At 44.2% G+C, this 17,805-nt stretch overlaps 1 protein-coding gene across 4 annotated transcripts in view; it reads right to left on the reverse strand.

Annotated features, from left to right (window-relative positions):
* Window positions 1–5,492, reverse strand: part of NEDD4L (NEDD4 like E3 ubiquitin protein ligase) — a 294,560-nt gene extending 289,068 nt beyond the window's left edge. For 3 of the 4 annotated variants that reach the window (XM_036419454.2, XM_045574929.1, XM_045574928.1), the window contains exon 1: window positions 5,114–5,491. In XM_036419454.2, the coding sequence (XP_036275347.1) occupies window positions 5,114–5,161 (48 nt within the window). In that variant the 5' untranslated portion in view covers window positions 5,162–5,491. Of the gene's footprint in view, window positions 1–5,113 lie in introns of all 4 variants that reach the window. The other variant, XM_036419451.2, reaches the window with a different exon arrangement.
* Window positions 5,493–17,805: the final 12,313 nt, after the last annotated feature.

Raw genomic sequence — 17,805 nt, forward strand, 5'->3', positions numbered from 1 at the left:
AAAAGCATTTATTCCTTGAGATTCTTCATATCTATTTGATTATATATCAAGCATATTGAGGCTTCCAGAATCCAGAAACCACTTTCTAAGAAGCTCCCTGGTGATGTAAGCACACCGACCAGCAGAGCTAGGTATGACTCAGGCACTTGGAACTGGAATGAGTGGGCAAGTCTTTCCATCCTCTAGAAAACTGCCTTCAGCATCCACCTTTAGATCCACAATGATACCTAAACTGGAATTTCTGAAAGCAATCTTGCAACCACAACTGCAAGGATGGTGTGCAGGGTTTCTCGTGTTATCTGTTGAAAACACACACACACGGACCACTTTTTTTAAGTTAACGACTCACCCAGGCTCCCCGTTTCTTCTCTGCTGTGCCCGACTAAGAGCATTGCCCTTATTCTAGCCATTTTCTCAGACAGCAAAGCTGCAATTTGACTAGCAGGTGACTGAAGAGTGTTGACTAATTGGAGTATTGAAACTGAAGGCCCGGGGTTAGCCCACATTTCTATTGTAGTTAGAGTAATTCATGAATCCTAAAGCATCCTTGCTTCATGTTTTAACATCTCTGAAATAAAGATGCTTCAGAAAATCAACAGTATACCACAGTTTGACAGCAAATTTTTTCATAATGGTCTATAAGATAATGGTGCACTTTAAAATTGACAGCATCTTAAAGAAAATATGGTTATCTATGTCAACGGTCAACTTTAAATGTTTGTTACAAAGCGTTTGCAATAAGCACACGAGCAAAAAGGCCCCCAAGACAACAGGGAGCAGTGGACTCCGTGGCAACTACACAGCACGGCTGCCACATCTCACAGCCACAGTTCAGACCCACTGATTGCTGCCAGGTGAGAACGAGGCTCCAGTGAAGTCAGATTTTTACCATTTTCCATGAAAATTCCCAAGCTTTAAAACACTATGGAGACCATACTAAACTGAGCTCCTGATTAAGTGTTTACAACCACTGACATTTATCTCTACCTTATGTTATCCTGGTTAATCTAGCCATGAAGACCTTTCAAGATACTTGGAAGAAAGAGAGCATGTTATAAACTAGGGCTGTGGACTCAACAGAACTAGGTTCAAATCCTGACACCATTCCTCATCCTATCCTATATAATAAAGATGTAATATACACAGAAACCAGTTTGGCTCAGTGGAAAGAGCGTCGACCTGCGGACTGAAAAGTCCCTGGTTCGATTCCAGCCAAGAGCATGTACGTTGGTTGCGGGCACATCCTCAGTGGGGGGTGTGCAGGAGGCAGCTGATCGGTGTTTCTCTCTTCATCAGTGTTTCTGGCTCTCTATCCCTCTTCCTTCCTCTCTGTAAAAAATCAACAAAATGTATTTTTTTTTTAAAAGATGTAATATGCAAATGATCCTCACGACCTACCCAGTCACGACCTACCAGTTCACGGATTAGCAGGAGGGTGGTGCAGAGAGCTACAGGAGAAGGCAGAGCAGCAAGCTATGAAGAGGGGCGGGGGAGGGGCGAGGGGAACTACAGGAGGGCCCACAGCAGGCGGAGAGCTACTAGAGGGCGTCAGGAAGCTCCTGGCACACAGATTCATGCACCAGGCTACTAGTCTGTAAATAAGAGCACACCTCACAGGGATCTTATGAAAATTAAATGAGGCAGCAAATGTATAAAGGCTTTAAGACAGTGCTGGTGTAGAGAAAGCATATGAAACATTAGCCCACTATCCTTATATTTGTATAAAATGAGGGGGGAGACTGGCAAAGAACCATCCCAGGTCAGCCTGGCCTTCATTTCTATGCCATTTGCCTCATTCTAACCACCAAAAAACTTTCAAATGCCACATCTAATAAGAAAGCTGTCATTCAAACTTTCTCCTAGAAAAATCTTTTCAATAAAGGACACCTAAAATGTTGTAATAAAAGACTTCAGAAGATTAACAGTAACAGTCATGATTCAACTGTGCCAAAATGTGCTACAGACTGCCAAAAAAATAAATAAAAACAAAAATCCAAACAAAACACCACCAAGGAGCCAAGCCAGATGCAGAAACTAGTCCAAACTCTTCTGGTTTCAACCCAAATCTGATCCTGGGCCCTGAATAAGAAGTATTGTTAATTTGCTTATCTCTCCAATACCAAAAATACTTTATCTGATGGCAATTTCAAATTTGGCTACCTAAAATAATTCGATTTAAGTCAGGGTGAATATGAACGCTACCTCACCAGAAAGGCACAACAAAAAATAAACAGCTCTCACACAAGCAGAACCCACATTTAATCCCTTTCACTCTACCAGCTGGGCAGACCTGGAAACAATGCCCTCTGTCTTGGCATCCTTTGTTTTCTGGGTTAATGCAACGCCTCACCAGCAGCAGCACTCAGAGCTAGTCTTCCTGAGATGGGATGGAACTAAGTGCTCTCCACACATACAACGCTTTTCATCAACTTCCAGTGAATATGTAAAATCTGTTAATATGAATGCCTACTTTGCTAAGAGGTTTAGAAGGTGGCTCTTTTCTGTAGCAATCAAAGTATCTCCGCGTGTGATGCTCTGCAGCACACCAAGTGTGTGAACCGAAGCGCATCCATATTTCACACGCCCTGGGAAACAAGCCTGCCATTGGTTACCTGGCATCCTACTTAAAGAGCCGGTTAAAATCTGCCACGTGTTTCCTTACATAGGTTAATTCCGGGAGGTGAAACAAGCTATGCAAATTCAACAATGTGTTGTTAACAGTCTCTGAAGGCATTCCCTGATTTCCCAAGGACAACCTGACAGCCTGACACCTCCCATAAAAAGCAAACACCACTGGGAGGAGGTAATGGAGGGATGAGGACACACTGTAATACCTTACTCAATAAAGAAAGAAAATTAATTTAAAAAGCAAATACGACAGAAATATGAAATCATCAAAACAGCCCTGCCTTATTTTTCACTGGTAGAAGCTGAAAAAGAAATACAGGTGTGACTTGTCTTTTGTAATGCAATGTGTGAGGAGCTAAACAGTACCAGCAACATGGCCATCACTCAATCAATAAAATGTCTTCATCACCCCGTACAGCCCAATACCCCTCCAGCAGCATACAGGAGTGAACCCAGTCATACACATTACACACACACACAGAAATCCTCTTTATATCCCATCCTTCACTCTCACACTAGATGCTAGCTAAGATCTTCAGTCTTTATGAACGCATCCAGACAAAAGTGGCAAGATGCACTCTAGGGAGTTTCATTGTAAACAAAGGCCAAACAACAGTGACATGCGTGTGATTCACTTAACCAGTTGCATTTCCCAAAAACACTTGCACATTTTTTTTTCAGGGAGCTGTTAAAAATAATCATGTGACTGTTTGAAAGACCTATGATGCAAGGCAGCTGTCTCTGTGGACCACAATACCTCATGCTCTTTGTTTAGGAATGTCTGCGTCTCAGCACCTTTCCGAAAGCTCACTGCCTGCCCTCTGCTGCCCCTAATTAAATGGGGACGTATAGAAGGAAAGAGAAAGCTATTCAAAGGGGAAAGAAGCCAGAGAGAGAAGCCCCTGGGCAAATGAAACAATATTACTTTTCACCCATCCACAGGTACCTGTACACACACAACAGGGAAATGACTTTACAGGAGCACAGAGCAAAATAATCAAAATGTAAATCACACATTATTTGCATTGTGATCATTCTTTGATAAAATACCACCGCATACTTTCCCTTGGACCGTTAAGGGAGGGGGGGAAAAGTCACACCCCCAAACACCCTCCCCACCCTAAATTACCTAGTCCATTACACACTTACATAGCGCGAGCACGCACACACACACACACACACACACACACACACACACACACACACACACACACACACGGTACCAGAGGTTGGAAAGCTGGAGAGAAGCCATAACGTGGGTATGTGTCAGATAATAAATACCCTTTTCGTTAACGCCGGCCCCCATTACGAGAGGAAGAGGGGACCCCAGCAAAGAAAGAAGGGAGGAGGAGAAGAAAGAGAAATCCTTGAATTTCCAGGCATCAACTTTTCATGAAATGCACCACCAGGATAGGAAATACCTCCCTGCTGAGTAATGCTTCACGGGTTGTACATTCACCTCTCGGAGGGGGCGCCAGACCTGAGCGCCTACCGGCCCAAAGGCAAACCCCTCCTACCTGCCTGCTCCATCCAGCCAGCCTGTCAAGCCGCGCCGGCCACGGGCCGCCCACCCCCCTTTTGGGCAGAGCAGCGCACCAATGAGAGCGGAGCGTGGCTGGGCCGGAGGGGGGTCAGCGGGGATTCGGTGGGATCCTTTCAAAAAGGGGAGTGGGAAAGCGCGAGGAGAGAGGGTGAAAAACAAAGCCCTTCCCAGTGAAACCGACAGCCTTAGGGGCGGGGCTTATTTCATTCGCTTTATTAATAAAAGAGATCGATGTAGCTTTCGATTTTCCACCAGTCCCGGAGGTGCCAGGCTTTGATCCTTGGGGGGCTGGGGGGGGGGGAGGAATGGCAGAGCTGCAAGCTTCCTCCAAGTTTCCAGGAGCACCTGCCACCATCCTAGACCTCCTCCCCCCCACCACCCCAAAGAGACCCCAAAACCCACACTCCGGGCTCTAGACCCTGCAAGACAGGGCAGACACAGCTCCGCGCGCATACGCAGCAGAACACTCGCGGACACAATGAAAGTTCCGGGGAGAGACGATCCAGGTTCCTCTGGGCCCGGGGTCCCCAGCCCTCTCCTCCCCCCAGACGTGACACACGTCACGGGCTCCCCGGCTGCGGCGGAGAGAGGCGGAAAGTTGCCCAACAGCCCGGGGAGCCGCGGCCGGGAGAGAGGGGGCACCTCGCGGGCAGAGGCGCACGAGCCTCCTCCTCCCCGAGCGCCGGACCGACCGCGGCCGGTGAACCGGCTCCGAGGGCGCCGCGCCGCTTTATTTACAAACAATGAGCCTGGCGGGGGGAGGGGGCGCCGGGCGGAAGGGCTGAGCCCAGCCCCCCGAGACCCCACTCCGGGGCGCTCCCGTGTTCGGGGCAAGCCCTGCAGCCGCGGGCCACGCGCACCCCGGGGGGCCCCATCCGCTGCCGGCGCGGGGCAGGAATTCCCCGGGGAGTCCCGGCAGGGAAGGAAGAGAAAGCCGCTCACCTCGTCTTCCGAAAGTCCGTACACCGGCTCCCCGAGCCCGGTCGCCATGGAGCCGGCGCCCCGCACGGGTCGGGGGCTCTCCCGGGCGGGCGGCGCGGGCTGCGGCGCGGGCGGCCGAGGGTGCCCTTCTCTACCTCCGGAGCTCGCCGGCCCCGCACACCCGGCCCTGCACGCGCCCCCGCCGCAGGTGAGGAAGCCCGAGCGGGACCGGGGCTGGGCCGGCGCCGCTTCCTCCCGGAAGGCTGCGGTGCAGCGGGCGGTCCCGGAGCGCGGAGCAGCGGCCGGCGGCCCCGGCGCCTCTCCCTGCGCGCGGCGGCGGCGGCGGCGGCGGCGCGGAGCCCGCCGGGCTTTCCTTCCCCGCGGCCCGCGCCTCCCTCCCTCCCTCCTCCCGGCTCGCCCGCCCCCTCGCCCGCTCGCTCGCTCTCTCCGGGCCCCGGCTCTTTCCGCCCCCTCCTCCGCCTCCTCCCACCCGACGCCCGGCGGGGACCCCCCTCCTCGCCGGGGCGGGCACACTCGCCCCCAAGCCAATCACAGGCCTGCTGGGCGGCGGGCCGCGGGCGGCGGGGGCGGCGAGTTCGGCCCCCACGCCCCCACCCCACCCCGCCCGCCGGCCTCCCGGGGCGCTCGGCGGGGCTCCCGCGGCTCCCCGGGCCCAAGGAGCGGTGTCCGAGCGGACTCGTCCTCCGGAGCCTCCCCCCGCGCTCTGCTTTGGGGAGGAGGCGGGCTGGGTAGTATGTGGGGGCACTGGAGGCAGCGCTACAAGAAACACGCAACACTCAGTCCATTCATCTTCCCGTGGCCTTTTAATCAGGAGCCTTGAGCTTGCGGTAATGGGTCAGGGGGGGACAGATGGGTGTTTGTAGACCCCTTTTAAAGGACGGGCAGCCCCAGCAGGCTGGACTCCGCTGCATTGTCAGCTCCCGGGAGCCAGTCCGCCCGGCCCCCCGGCCGCCAGCCAGGGAGAGGCTGCCCCGGTGTGGCTGCGAGTCGCCACTGCCTATGTCAGCCTCACCGGAACAAAACCAGCACAGCACCCATTCTGAGTGCACACCCACCCCCTGGAAAACAGCAAACAGCATAGTTCTTTGAATCAAAGGCAGCTTATCTGTGAGCCGCACGTGAAATAGCAAACTCAAGTTTTTAAGATGATTTTTCAGCCTATGCAAACCATTATTAAGATGTCTTATTAATTAGTAAGATTCTCTCCACATCCCAGCTACTGTTTCTCTAGCCAGCATTTCATTTAGTCCTTCAGATTGATGGGAATGCCAGCGACAGCTTTAAGTAAGTGAAAGAAATTCATCACTCGACTTTTTTTCAGGAAGAAGTTTGTTAAATTTAGATGTGAAATGCAGTTTTAAGTACAAGAAGTAAATAAGCCAAATGTGCTACTTGACTTTGAAAATAGAACATCCAAGTGTCTCCTTGGATATTAACTGAGTACGTTTAGGATTTTCACCCAGGTAAGTTTCTGGAGAACACACACGGGATACAAAGAATCCCCTTGGCCAATCCCACCAAGTTTACACAGTGTCTTCTGGATGACCCTCCTAGATTGTTTGCAAGAGAATTTAAGCTCTCCTTGGCTTCCCGAGGACATTACTGCGGTTTAAAACATGTGCCATATAATGGGTTTCTTTTGGACACTCAGCCCCATGCAGTCAACACCCTTCTCAGAAACCTTCTATAAATCGTGAGCCATTAAATAAAGAGTACTTAAATAAAGAAGCCCAACTGTGAAGAAAAAAAAAAAATCCTCTTTATCAGGATGCACTTTAAAAGACTGGTCTCTGTTCATTTTTCCTGGCCAAATGGAAGTCTCTGCTTCTATACCCTCCCTAGCCAGGCCTTTGTCAAGCTTTGTACAGTTTATATGATGCTGGGGGAGCAATAGATACTTAGGTTTTTCTAAAGAAAATTACAGTTTCTAATTACACAGGACACCACTCCTATACTTGGAAGTACAGTTCCAGGCTTTCCCCTTGGGTGAGGCCAGATGACCTGGGAACTAAAGAGGGTGGGTCATGCTTCCTCTCTCCCTCCTCTCTGCATCCTTACTGCTCCCCTCCCCTGGTTCCCACCCCAACAGTCTGCGTCTGCCTGCACTCCAGGGGCATGTCCATGGGCTTTCCCTGAGGAATGATTATGAGGAACTACAATACGTAACTTGCCATCTGTCTTTGTAAACGTTGGTTTATAAACTTTGTGATCCATGATATCATTCAAAAGCCCCTATAAGAAGAGTCAAGACATATTTCAGGCCTGTGAGAAAAAGCTTTCTTCCAAGGAACAGATAAGGTTTAGCATTATGGATGACAAGAATTATTCAACTGATTGTATTTTGTTAGTTACTTTGGCCACCAGGAAACTTGGGACCAATTTTATGGCCTGAAGTTATAAAAAGAACCCATAAAAAAAAAAAATCAACCCCCTGTGTAATTATGTGCCAGCTTTCTCCCAGTACAATGTTCTCTGTCCTGGTTGCACATTGTCATCATCTGGGGAGCTTTAAAATGACCACGGGTCTGGCTGCCAGCAGGAGAAACTATGATCTCATTGGTTCAGGCTAGGGACACGAGCATCCGTAATTTCGGGATCTTCCCAGGAAGTGCTAACATGCACACAAGGCTGAGAATGGCAGCTTTGGCCCGTGGTTACCAAATGTAGGAACACCGGGGGATCTTTGAAACTACTTCTCTCTGCCTCCCACACTTAGATTTAATTGGTGCGAGGTTGCCACAGGGGCATCAGTTTTCCATGCTCACCAGCAAAATTGAGGGATCTCTGACCTACCCTTCTGTTCCTATTCTTTACCTAGTTTCCAGGATCCTGATTTTTTTTTAATGCTTTTTAATTTAGAGGAAATTGCATATTACAACCATACTCAAATCCTTTGTGAAATAAGGTAGAATGCTAACAAATATATTTAATATGTCTAGCATCATGGATCAGTTTTACCCACCCCCCTATCACTCTGAAGTCTCAGGTTAGGAATCTAGTTTATTGGGGGAGGGCAGTGAGGACAACCCTTAAGAGAAACTACTCAGCAGTCTTATCCAAAGCAAAACTATTGTTCCATCCTCCAATCAGTTTAGAGTACTCTCCCCAGCAATTACACAGAGCCTAACGTGTAGATTGTTCTGTAGAATGCGTTCTGTTTGTCCCCTCGGGAGGCTGCCTTCAACATCTTATAAGGATTTGATACCGTGGGTGTTTGGTAAATGTTCTTCACTTGAGTCGTCAGAACTAAAAAACTAGCAAGAACAATTTTAAAGTACAAAGGTAATCACAAATGGGGAACATTGCAGTGCTAAGCCTCTTTGCAAATCCTTGAGTTGGGCTGGCAAAGTATATCTGAATCAAGTCTGAGAAGTGCCCAAGGTTGAGTAATACATAGTGTCACATATTGTATTTGCCTGTGTCATATAAATGACACTAGATTTTTCTCTTCCATTTTTGGTGATTTTCCTTTAGAAAGAAATCATGAAGCAGGCATTATGAAGATGGCCATACACCTGTAAAAACTGGTGTCATCCTGTTACTTAGCAGCATTCGCTGATGCATAGAGAAATCTCACAAGTTTAAGGTGTTTAGGATTACATAAGGAAATAAGCCCAGGCTTCAGACGTTTGACAAGAATAGAGGTGGGTAGCAAAGAATGACTTGTAAATAGCTAATCTTTTTTCTATTTAAATAGCTGAGCTTTTAAAGAAACACACTTGGAACACCTATGTGCTATTCATTCTGGCACTCAAAAAAAGAATATTGTCTGAGATACAGATGGATGATTCTTATTTTAACCAATCTGACAAAAATACCTGCCTTTTAACTGGCTTCACTGGCTATTTCTTTTCTTTTTTCTTTTTTAATTCATTAATATTTCTGAATACCTGAATTTGCTTCCATATTTTTACTGTATGCTTTTTCTCTTCTTACATTTCAATGTGTCTTTTTATTGAGTTGTACTGTTGTTATTCTTTGTTTTCTTATTACTGTGTATGTTCCCCTCTCCTGGTTGGGATGTTAATCACTGCATTTCTATTCTTTTACTGTTTACTTTTCATATTTTACATGCATGCCTTACTTAACAGATCAAGAGTTAATATCTTAATCCCCCATCTGATCAGTACAAGTTAAAACTCTGTTTTAATCAACTCTTGCCATGGTATTACTTCCATGGTATTCTAGTTTCATTCTGTCTTTTTTTAAAGCAACAAATTAGATATTCTTTTTATATTATACAATTTTTTTTTAGCTTTACTAATATGTTTTGTGGTTTTGTTTCTAAGGAGTTCTTTTGCTTCTTAGACATTCCTTTGGGATCACTTCCCTTTTTCTTGAAGGACATCCTCTTTAATTCCTTTAATAAAGGTCCATTTGTGATAAACTCTCAGTTTTTGTTTATCTAAAAATATCTACCCTCATCCATGAAAGATGGGGAAAATTATATATTAGAAGCAGACTCTAAGCTGTTGTGGAATGTGGAAAGATGTAAATAAATGTTCTTAATGTGACTAGAGTCTGGTTTTTACCCATCCTTACCATCTGAAGTCTTAGGTTTATAAAAATCAGTTTATTTTGGGGTTGCTGGGGGACAGGACAACCCTTAGGAAAAACTACTCAATAGTGTTATCTATATATATAAAAGCCTAATATGCAAAGTGTCCCCTCAGGAGTTTGATTGACTGACCACCAGGGGGTGGTGTGAAATGAAGGGAGGCCCCTGCTGGCAGCCAGAAGGCCCTGATCAGCCCTGATCACTGGCCAAATTTCATGCACCAGGTCTCTAGTCTCAGATAAAATGATTGTCTCATCTCCAGCACTTAGAAGGTGCTACTCTGATTTCTGACTTCTATTGTTGATAATGAATGGGTAGCCCGTAGCCTGATTACTGTTCTTTTGGAGGTTGTTGCTTTTTGTTCTTGGTATGCTTATATGTTAAACTTCCTACAATTTGTCTATATGTGGATTTCTTTTTACTTATCCTAATATACTTTGTACTATAAGTGTTTCAAAGAGAGTCTACATGTATTATTGATTTCCCACAGAGAGGAAGAGAGAGGAATAGAGAGCTAGAAACATCGATGAGCAAGAAATATCGACCAGCTGCCTCCTGCACACTCCCTACCAGGGATGTGTCCGCAACCAATGTACATGCCACTGATGGGAATCGAACCTGGGACCTTTCAGTCCACAGACTGACACTCTATCCACTGAGCCAAACCAGTTTCGGCTACATGTGGATTTTTATATTTTATTCTGGAAAATGCTCAGTTCTCATCTCTTAAAATACTGCCCTTTCTCCATTCTGTCCTGGGATTCTATTAATCACATAAAAGCCTTCACATTCTATTATCAATATCTCTCAACCTTTTTAACATATTCCACATCCTTGTCTGACTGTGCTGCATTCTGAGTGATTTTTTTAGGTCTCCCACTTTGCTAAATAACTGTTTCAATGAATCTAATTGTCTTTTGAATCAATCAATTGAGTTTTTATTCAACAATATTTTTATATATAAAAGTTCCATTTCACTTTTTCAAATTAGCCTCATCCTTTTTTTTCAATACTGATGACATTCAATACTATTTTATAATAATTTCAGGTGTGCAGCATCATGGTTAGCCATTTATATAATTTATGAAGTGACCCCCTCATAAACCCAGTACCCATGTGGCCAATAATTATTACAATATTATTGACCATATTCCCTATATTGTACTTTACATCCCCATGACTATTTTGTAGCTACCGATTTATACATCTTAATCCCTCTTTCACTGAGTCCCTCCAACTCCTCCCATCTGGTAATTCAGTTTGTTCTCTGTATTTAGCCTCATCATTCTTGCTAGTTTCTTAGTTTGCATTTCCAACTTTTATTTCTTTAAACATCTCATAACTATTTTATATTTTGCTAATTATAACATCTAAAAGTCTAGATTGTGTCTTCCATTGTTTCTGCTAACTCTTGCTTATAGGGACTTCATTCCATGAGCTTTTGTTATAAATTCATTTGGTTGTAATCTAATTTGGTTACTCTTAGTCTATGAAAATCCCAAGTGGATTTGTGTTTGCTCCTGGAACCACATAACCCCATTTGAGAGTCTAGGTTTTATTGAATTGACTGAAAGAGTCTGTGACTTTGGCTAGAAATAAATTAAAGCTTTATCCAAGGGTCTTAGGGTTTGCAAACTGATTACACAGCTACAAAAAAAACCCAGAAGTATTTCAAAGAAGAAAAAAAAGTTTTGAGTTTTTATTTTGGAAGGCTGGCCAACCACCCATATCCCCTCTCCCTGGCAGGGCTGTCTGGACCCCACTCATGCACAAATTCATGCACCAGGCATCTAATACACACACACACACACACACACACACACACACACACACACACTGAGTGGCCAGATTATTAATATTATGCGTTCAGATATCATAATAATCTGGCCACTCAGTGTATATCCAGGCAATGACATGAAACCGCAAAGTTCAAAAAAGTTTATTTCTAGGCTAGTTAGAATAAGAATAGTCTTTCCTCATGCCTCAACCTTCATAATGCTAATGATTTTAGCAGCTTGGTTAAAATGTCTCCATTTTATATATTCCCTCTCTTCATTCTTTCCTCAGTTTGATACAGAAGCCTCAAGTTCAGTCTCCCCTCAATTTTAGTGCTCATGTATTGAATAGCATTTACTTGCTGCTTACTGCACTGTTCTTTGGTGTCAGCTTTTTCAGGGTGCAGGGGTGTGGTACACTGTCTTACTCTTCAGCCATTATTCACTTCCTCACCTCCAGGACGAATAAATGTTCCTGCCCCGTGATATTGCACTTGACCATGTAACTTACATTGTTCAATGGCACATGAGCAGAAGTAGCAGTGTGGCCAGTTCAAAACAGAGATCATAAGATTGGCTTTGCAAGTTTTGCCGCCTCTTTTGTGCTCTTGCTTTCTGCTAAGAGAACATTATATCCCAGATTCCATAATGACACACAGGAAACAGCCCTGTACTTGACCTGCAGCCTGGAGCAGGGTCACCTAACTTACAGCTGCCAGCATGCAGTGTGAACTACAGAGCAATATTTATTGTTGTAACCACTGAGGTTTTGAGATTTTTTTGCTGTATTTCACAGCCACAGCTGACTAACACATGGACCCTCTTGATATTAATTTCCATTACTTATTGGAAGTCTAACAATACATTTTAAAAGTCAAGATAGTTTTTAATAGGGAGACCCTTCTGAGTAGCTAGACCACCACCAATTGCTAGCTGAGGAAGCTCTGTTGACGTTATTTACAAAGGAAGCACTTGAAACTTAATGCAGTTGTTTTTCTGCCCTAAAAGAGGCAGTTGGTTGTGTTCTTTTAAAAACAGCTTTACATTCTTATTAATTCCCATTCATTTAGTAAACTTAAATTCTAACACCAAATTCTCATTTGCTTAAAAGTGAAAAGTGTATTGATTCCTTTCCTATAGCTACTGTAACAAGTTACCACATACTGGTAGCTTAAAGCAGTGGTCAACAGAGCGGCAAACTGCGGAGGTTTGCAGACCACTGGCTTAAAGCAACAGAAATGTATTCCCTTATAGCTTTGGAGGCTGAATGGGACTGAAACCAAGGTGCCCACCCAGCAGGTGTCCTCCTCTCCAGGCTCCAGGGGGAAATCTGATTCCTGGCCTTTTCAAGCATCTAGAACTGCATTCCTTGCATTCCTCCACTCAGGGCTTCTCCCTCCATCTTCAAAAGTGCTCCTTTCTGTCAGCCAATGTGGCTCAGGGGTTGGGCATTGACCTATGCACCAGGAGGTCATGTTCAGAGCAAATGCCAGATTTCAGGCTCAATCCCCAGCAAGGGACATGGAGGAGGTAGCCAATTGATGCTGATGTTTCTCTCTCATCCATGTTTCTATCTCTCCCTCTCCTATCCTCTCTCTCTCTCTCTCTCTCTCTCTCTCTCTCTCTCTCTCTCAAATCAATGAAAACATATTTTAAAAAATTTTTAAATAATTGTCTGTTACTGAAAAAAATATCTATTAAATTTAAAATGTGAACTGTGTCTTTCCATTGTAGAACTCTACTCCACTAACAAAATATTTAAAGTATGCTTCTAAAAAGACCTCTTCTACATTTACTATTGGTATTAAACACAGGAAGATTGAGGCAACGTCATTAAACAACTCAACTAAAAGTTCCAAAAATTTCCCTAACAAAGTTGGAATAGCTTTTACCTGTGCGCTTCAGGGGGCAACTTGGAGGAGGGGGCGCTGGGATTATTTCGTTCCCAAAAGATCTATTTAGTTTTTAAGAGGTTGGAAAAGGGAAAGATGATTTCACATACTGTAAGCCCTCTTTCATTACCAGTGGCTTCACATTTTATGAGTTAAGCAAACCAAGCCAACTCACACAGCCATAGTAGAGAACAGACATCCTATGTTTTTCTCTTCAAATTTTTACATCTCTCACCTTCAAATGGAACCCCCACTGCGATCACTGCCACAACTTCCCCCCACCTCCGGGCCTACCTCTTTCCAGTGTTATGAGCTATTCTTTCAGTCTCACTGGTTATGTCATTATTTGATCCCAAACACAGGTGACTCCTCTACTCACTATATGCTCGCCAACACCTCTAGACCATAAACAATCCCTGCGCAGGTCCCACAGTCTGGTCAAGTTGATGCTATGGATATGGGTGAGCAGTTGCTTTGCTTTTCCAAGGAGGGGGAAACTTCAGAGAAGGGGGTCTCAAATACAGGAGAGAGAAAAAAAAAAAACTCTGTTGACAACATGCTCTGTTGACAAGATTGTGGGGAAATAAGACTTGCAGGGGAGAGTGCAAAATGATGCCTACAGAGAATTTGTTAATGTCTAGCAAAAATGCCACTGGTACAGCAATCTAATAATTTCACTTGTAAGATGGACAGCATTGGCAAATATGAAGTGATGTGTATTTGAAATAGCAGGAGATTGGAAATAATCCCAGATGTCCATCAATAGTGAAGTGGTTGAATCAATTATTAATACATCCACACAATGAAGCAGTAGGTAAGTGTAAAAATAACTGAGGACACTCTATATGGCATAATCTCAAGGTTATGTTTAATTAAAATAATCAAAACTGCAGAACCATGGCTTTCCTCAGCTACCATTATAGACAAATACAAAAGCATACCAGAGTCCAGAAATGCAGATGGTATCACCAGGGCTCTGTCTCTTGGCTCTGCTTATCTGTGCTTGGCTTCATTCTGTAGTCTAGTTCTTTTGAGGCAAGATAGTAAGATGTTAGGAAAACTCTTTGGTAAGTGGAATGAGGAAACTGAGACAAATAGTTGAACAATTTATAGCCAGCTAATAAATTGCAGGGCTTTCCCTAACCAAGGACATTTAGGAGCAAATAATTTACATATTCCAGACCATGAGGGGGAAGACCTGCCCTGATCCTGATAACTCTCTGGTGATATTCTTTGAAGGGAAAGCTGACCAGAGAGTGAACCTGACCCTATATGGTCATTTTGATGAATCAGCATATTAAAGAACACACCTGGAAAGCTGATGAAAATTCTATTGAAATCCTTCGAAGACTTCCCCTAAAATATCTGCCTTTAGAAAATATTCAATAGATGACCCAGGGTGCATTCTCCCTGGAGCATGCACACCTTTCCCACCCCTTCTTTCCTCAGCATGTTCTTTGTTTTCTTTCTCCTCTACAGATTCTCAGGAGACTTGCAACCAAGGGAGCAGAGGGTAGCAGCAGCTTGTCTGGGGCTAAACCCTGAAACCTGTCACCAAGATCCCTCTATTTACCTCTGTAACTTGCTTCCTGAGCCCACACAGCCCATCTGGCTCACTTCTGCCTCTGTGACTTTCTTTCTAAAGGGCCAAGGTAGCCTTGCCTAGGCTCCACTCTTCCTCACATTTCTAAAGGGCCAAGGCAGCTCCTGTTGCTATGATCTTTAGCCCTTCCTCTGTTTCACTGTCCCCAGCTTTAATAACGGTACTCTCAAAATTGTCTGGACTCCTATTGTGAATTCTTTCCTGCACGAAGTCAAGAAGCCACAAGTCTGCCTCAGTGCCAGACCCTTTCCGGTGACACTTTCCATGCAAAAGATGAGACAACTGCTTGCAGCCTAATCTATTCTAACAAATCAAGGAAGGCCTAATTTAAATTATAATCCCATCCTATGCAAAGGAGGAGGAGAGGACAGAGTGGAGCAGTTGACAGCCCCGCCTTGGTCCCCAAATGAAATGGTGTTGCTGAACACACTAGGACAAAGATGTCCATAACAGGCTGAGACCTTTAAGAATGAGGTGATGAGAAGAAATGATCTCAAAGTTTGTCAAGATTTCAAAATTCCATGAAAAATGTAAGAGAGTAGACATTGTGAATTGTCTTTTCTGGGGGTATCAGATGGAAGCAGCTGTAAGCATTTCTTAAAACTTCATATCCAAGAACTCTTAGCAATTTATTGACTTATTGTTAGGACTGCATCATAATTTCCTTCCGGTTTGTCAATTTCACCTACTAGATTCTTCAGGGCATCTGCAGCCTATCACCTGGATGCAAAGCAGGGGTTAAGAACTGGAACAGTGGAATGAACACACCAGGACTTGTGCCTGCACTAGAACAACGCAGTTTTTGGTATTATGTTTCACACCCAGGGAGCTCTTCCTTTATTTCTAGGAGCCGGTATGGATGCTTCTGGAATTCTCTGGGGCCCAACTTACTGGCGATCTGAGGGGAAAGGGTGTGTGCTACTTATTGGAAGGAGGCTAATGATCTCAGTGGTACTTTGGGACAAACAGAGAGCTTCTGGCGAGCCATGTACACCCAAACAGGCTGCCTGCCCAGGCTTAGCATTTGCAAAGACAAGCAAAGAATCCACATGAAAGCAACATTTCTGGGCATCCAAAGGCTGTGATGACTAAGAAGCTCAGATTATCTGAGTCTCCCCAGATAGTCTATTTCATCAGGAAGACTTCAAAGACTATTCTTACTAACTGCTCATGGATTTTTACAAAAACAATTTCTCCTCTTTTTTGTTCTCCTAAAATCAAACTTCTTTGCACTCTGGCTCAAGAAATCTTCTGCTTCCCATGGTTGAAACTGAGCCTGGGGAAATGGCTTTGTTACTTTTTAATAGATAATTTCAGCAAACTCTGTGAGCTAATGGCCATTCACTCTGCATGGTCCCTGGAAAGCCTCCACTCCAATTAATATATCAATAAAATAAACAATACTCCTATGCTTTTATAATGACATAAGTTTCTCAAAACCATGTAAACTCAAGGTTTTTATTAAAAAATCAGAAAACTCTTATAATATTGACCACCCTTTGTTAATACTATAGCATGTTAAAAATAGATTCCATTCCATTTTTCTAGTATACATTGAAGTTTAAGACTGTAAAGCACCTCTTTGAGGCTTGTGTCATTGCTCCATTCTTTTAAAAAATATATATCTTATTGATTTTTTTTTTTTTTTTTTACAGAGAGGAAGGGAGAGGGATGGAGAGTTAGAAACATAGATCAGCTGCCTCCTGCATCTTCCTACTGGGGATGTGCCTGCAACCAACATGCCCTTGACCAGAATCAAACCTGGGACCTTTCAGTCCGTAGGCCAAAACTTTATTCACTGAGTCACACAGGTTAGGGCTTGGCCTCCTCATTTCTAATGGCCTAATCCTCTTCTTCTCTACATCCAAGACCTTGTCAATGCTCCAACTGCTCCACCTCAAAAATCAGTATTTAAACACCAACTCTCTGATCAGAGTCCTCACATCCCAACTTAGTCTCACCTGTTCTTTGACATCATCAAGACCATTGTCTCCTCCACGGTCTTCTAATTCTGAGACCTCTTGGTCTTTACTTCACCAATCTTTAGGTTTTGCTTAAATTTCAATCTCTCATTTCAGTCCCTCTATTGCAGTTACTCTCAAACTATGTTTCCTTCTATTCTCTGCTGTTTCTGCTTTATCCTAGCCTGAATCCAGATAACTGAGAATCTTCAAAGTTTCCAGTCCCTGTGAATTTTGGAAATCCCTTCTTCTCCCCCACTATCAGTGGATGGCTTTGTATCCTGGTTCTAGAAGAAAATGAAAAACATCACACTTCCCACCACCACACTTAGAAATATCTCATCCACATTCATGTCCTGATTCACCTTCCTTGTCAATTTTCCTGTTATTGATCAATTATCCAAAGGGGGCCTGGCCCCATTTCCTCCCAGTAGTCCCATCTTTTGCCCACTGGGTCTTTTACATCAGAATTTAAATTATTTTCCAACCTAAAAAAAATAAAAAATAAAAGAGAACAAGCCTTCTATGGACTTTACATTCTCTTCCAATTATCCCCTTATCTTGATCTTTCCCTTCACAATTAAATATCTACACTTGCTCACACCATTCATTTCCTCACTCCTCCAGTCTAGTTCTCACCCTCAACATACCCCCTGAAATGTCTTTCATCAACTTCAACAAAGTACTTGCCACTTAAGCCAGTGGATACTTTTTAGACTTGATTTGTTCTCTTGATCCTTGATTGTATCCACCACAGAGGTATCTTACTTTCTCTGAAAACTTTCTATTGTGTCTCCTGGGCTCACCAACACCACACTCACCTGGCTTCCCTTCCACCTGTCTGGCTTCTCCTACTATTTCTATCATGAATTCTTTCTCTTCTAACCAATGAGTTCCCAAGGG

This window comes from Pipistrellus kuhlii, unplaced genomic scaffold, assembly GCF_014108245.1.
Source record: "Pipistrellus kuhlii isolate mPipKuh1 unplaced genomic scaffold, mPipKuh1.p scaffold_m20_p_6, whole genome shotgun sequence".
NCBI classification, from domain to species: Eukaryota; Metazoa; Chordata; class Mammalia; order Chiroptera; family Vespertilionidae; genus Pipistrellus; species Pipistrellus kuhlii.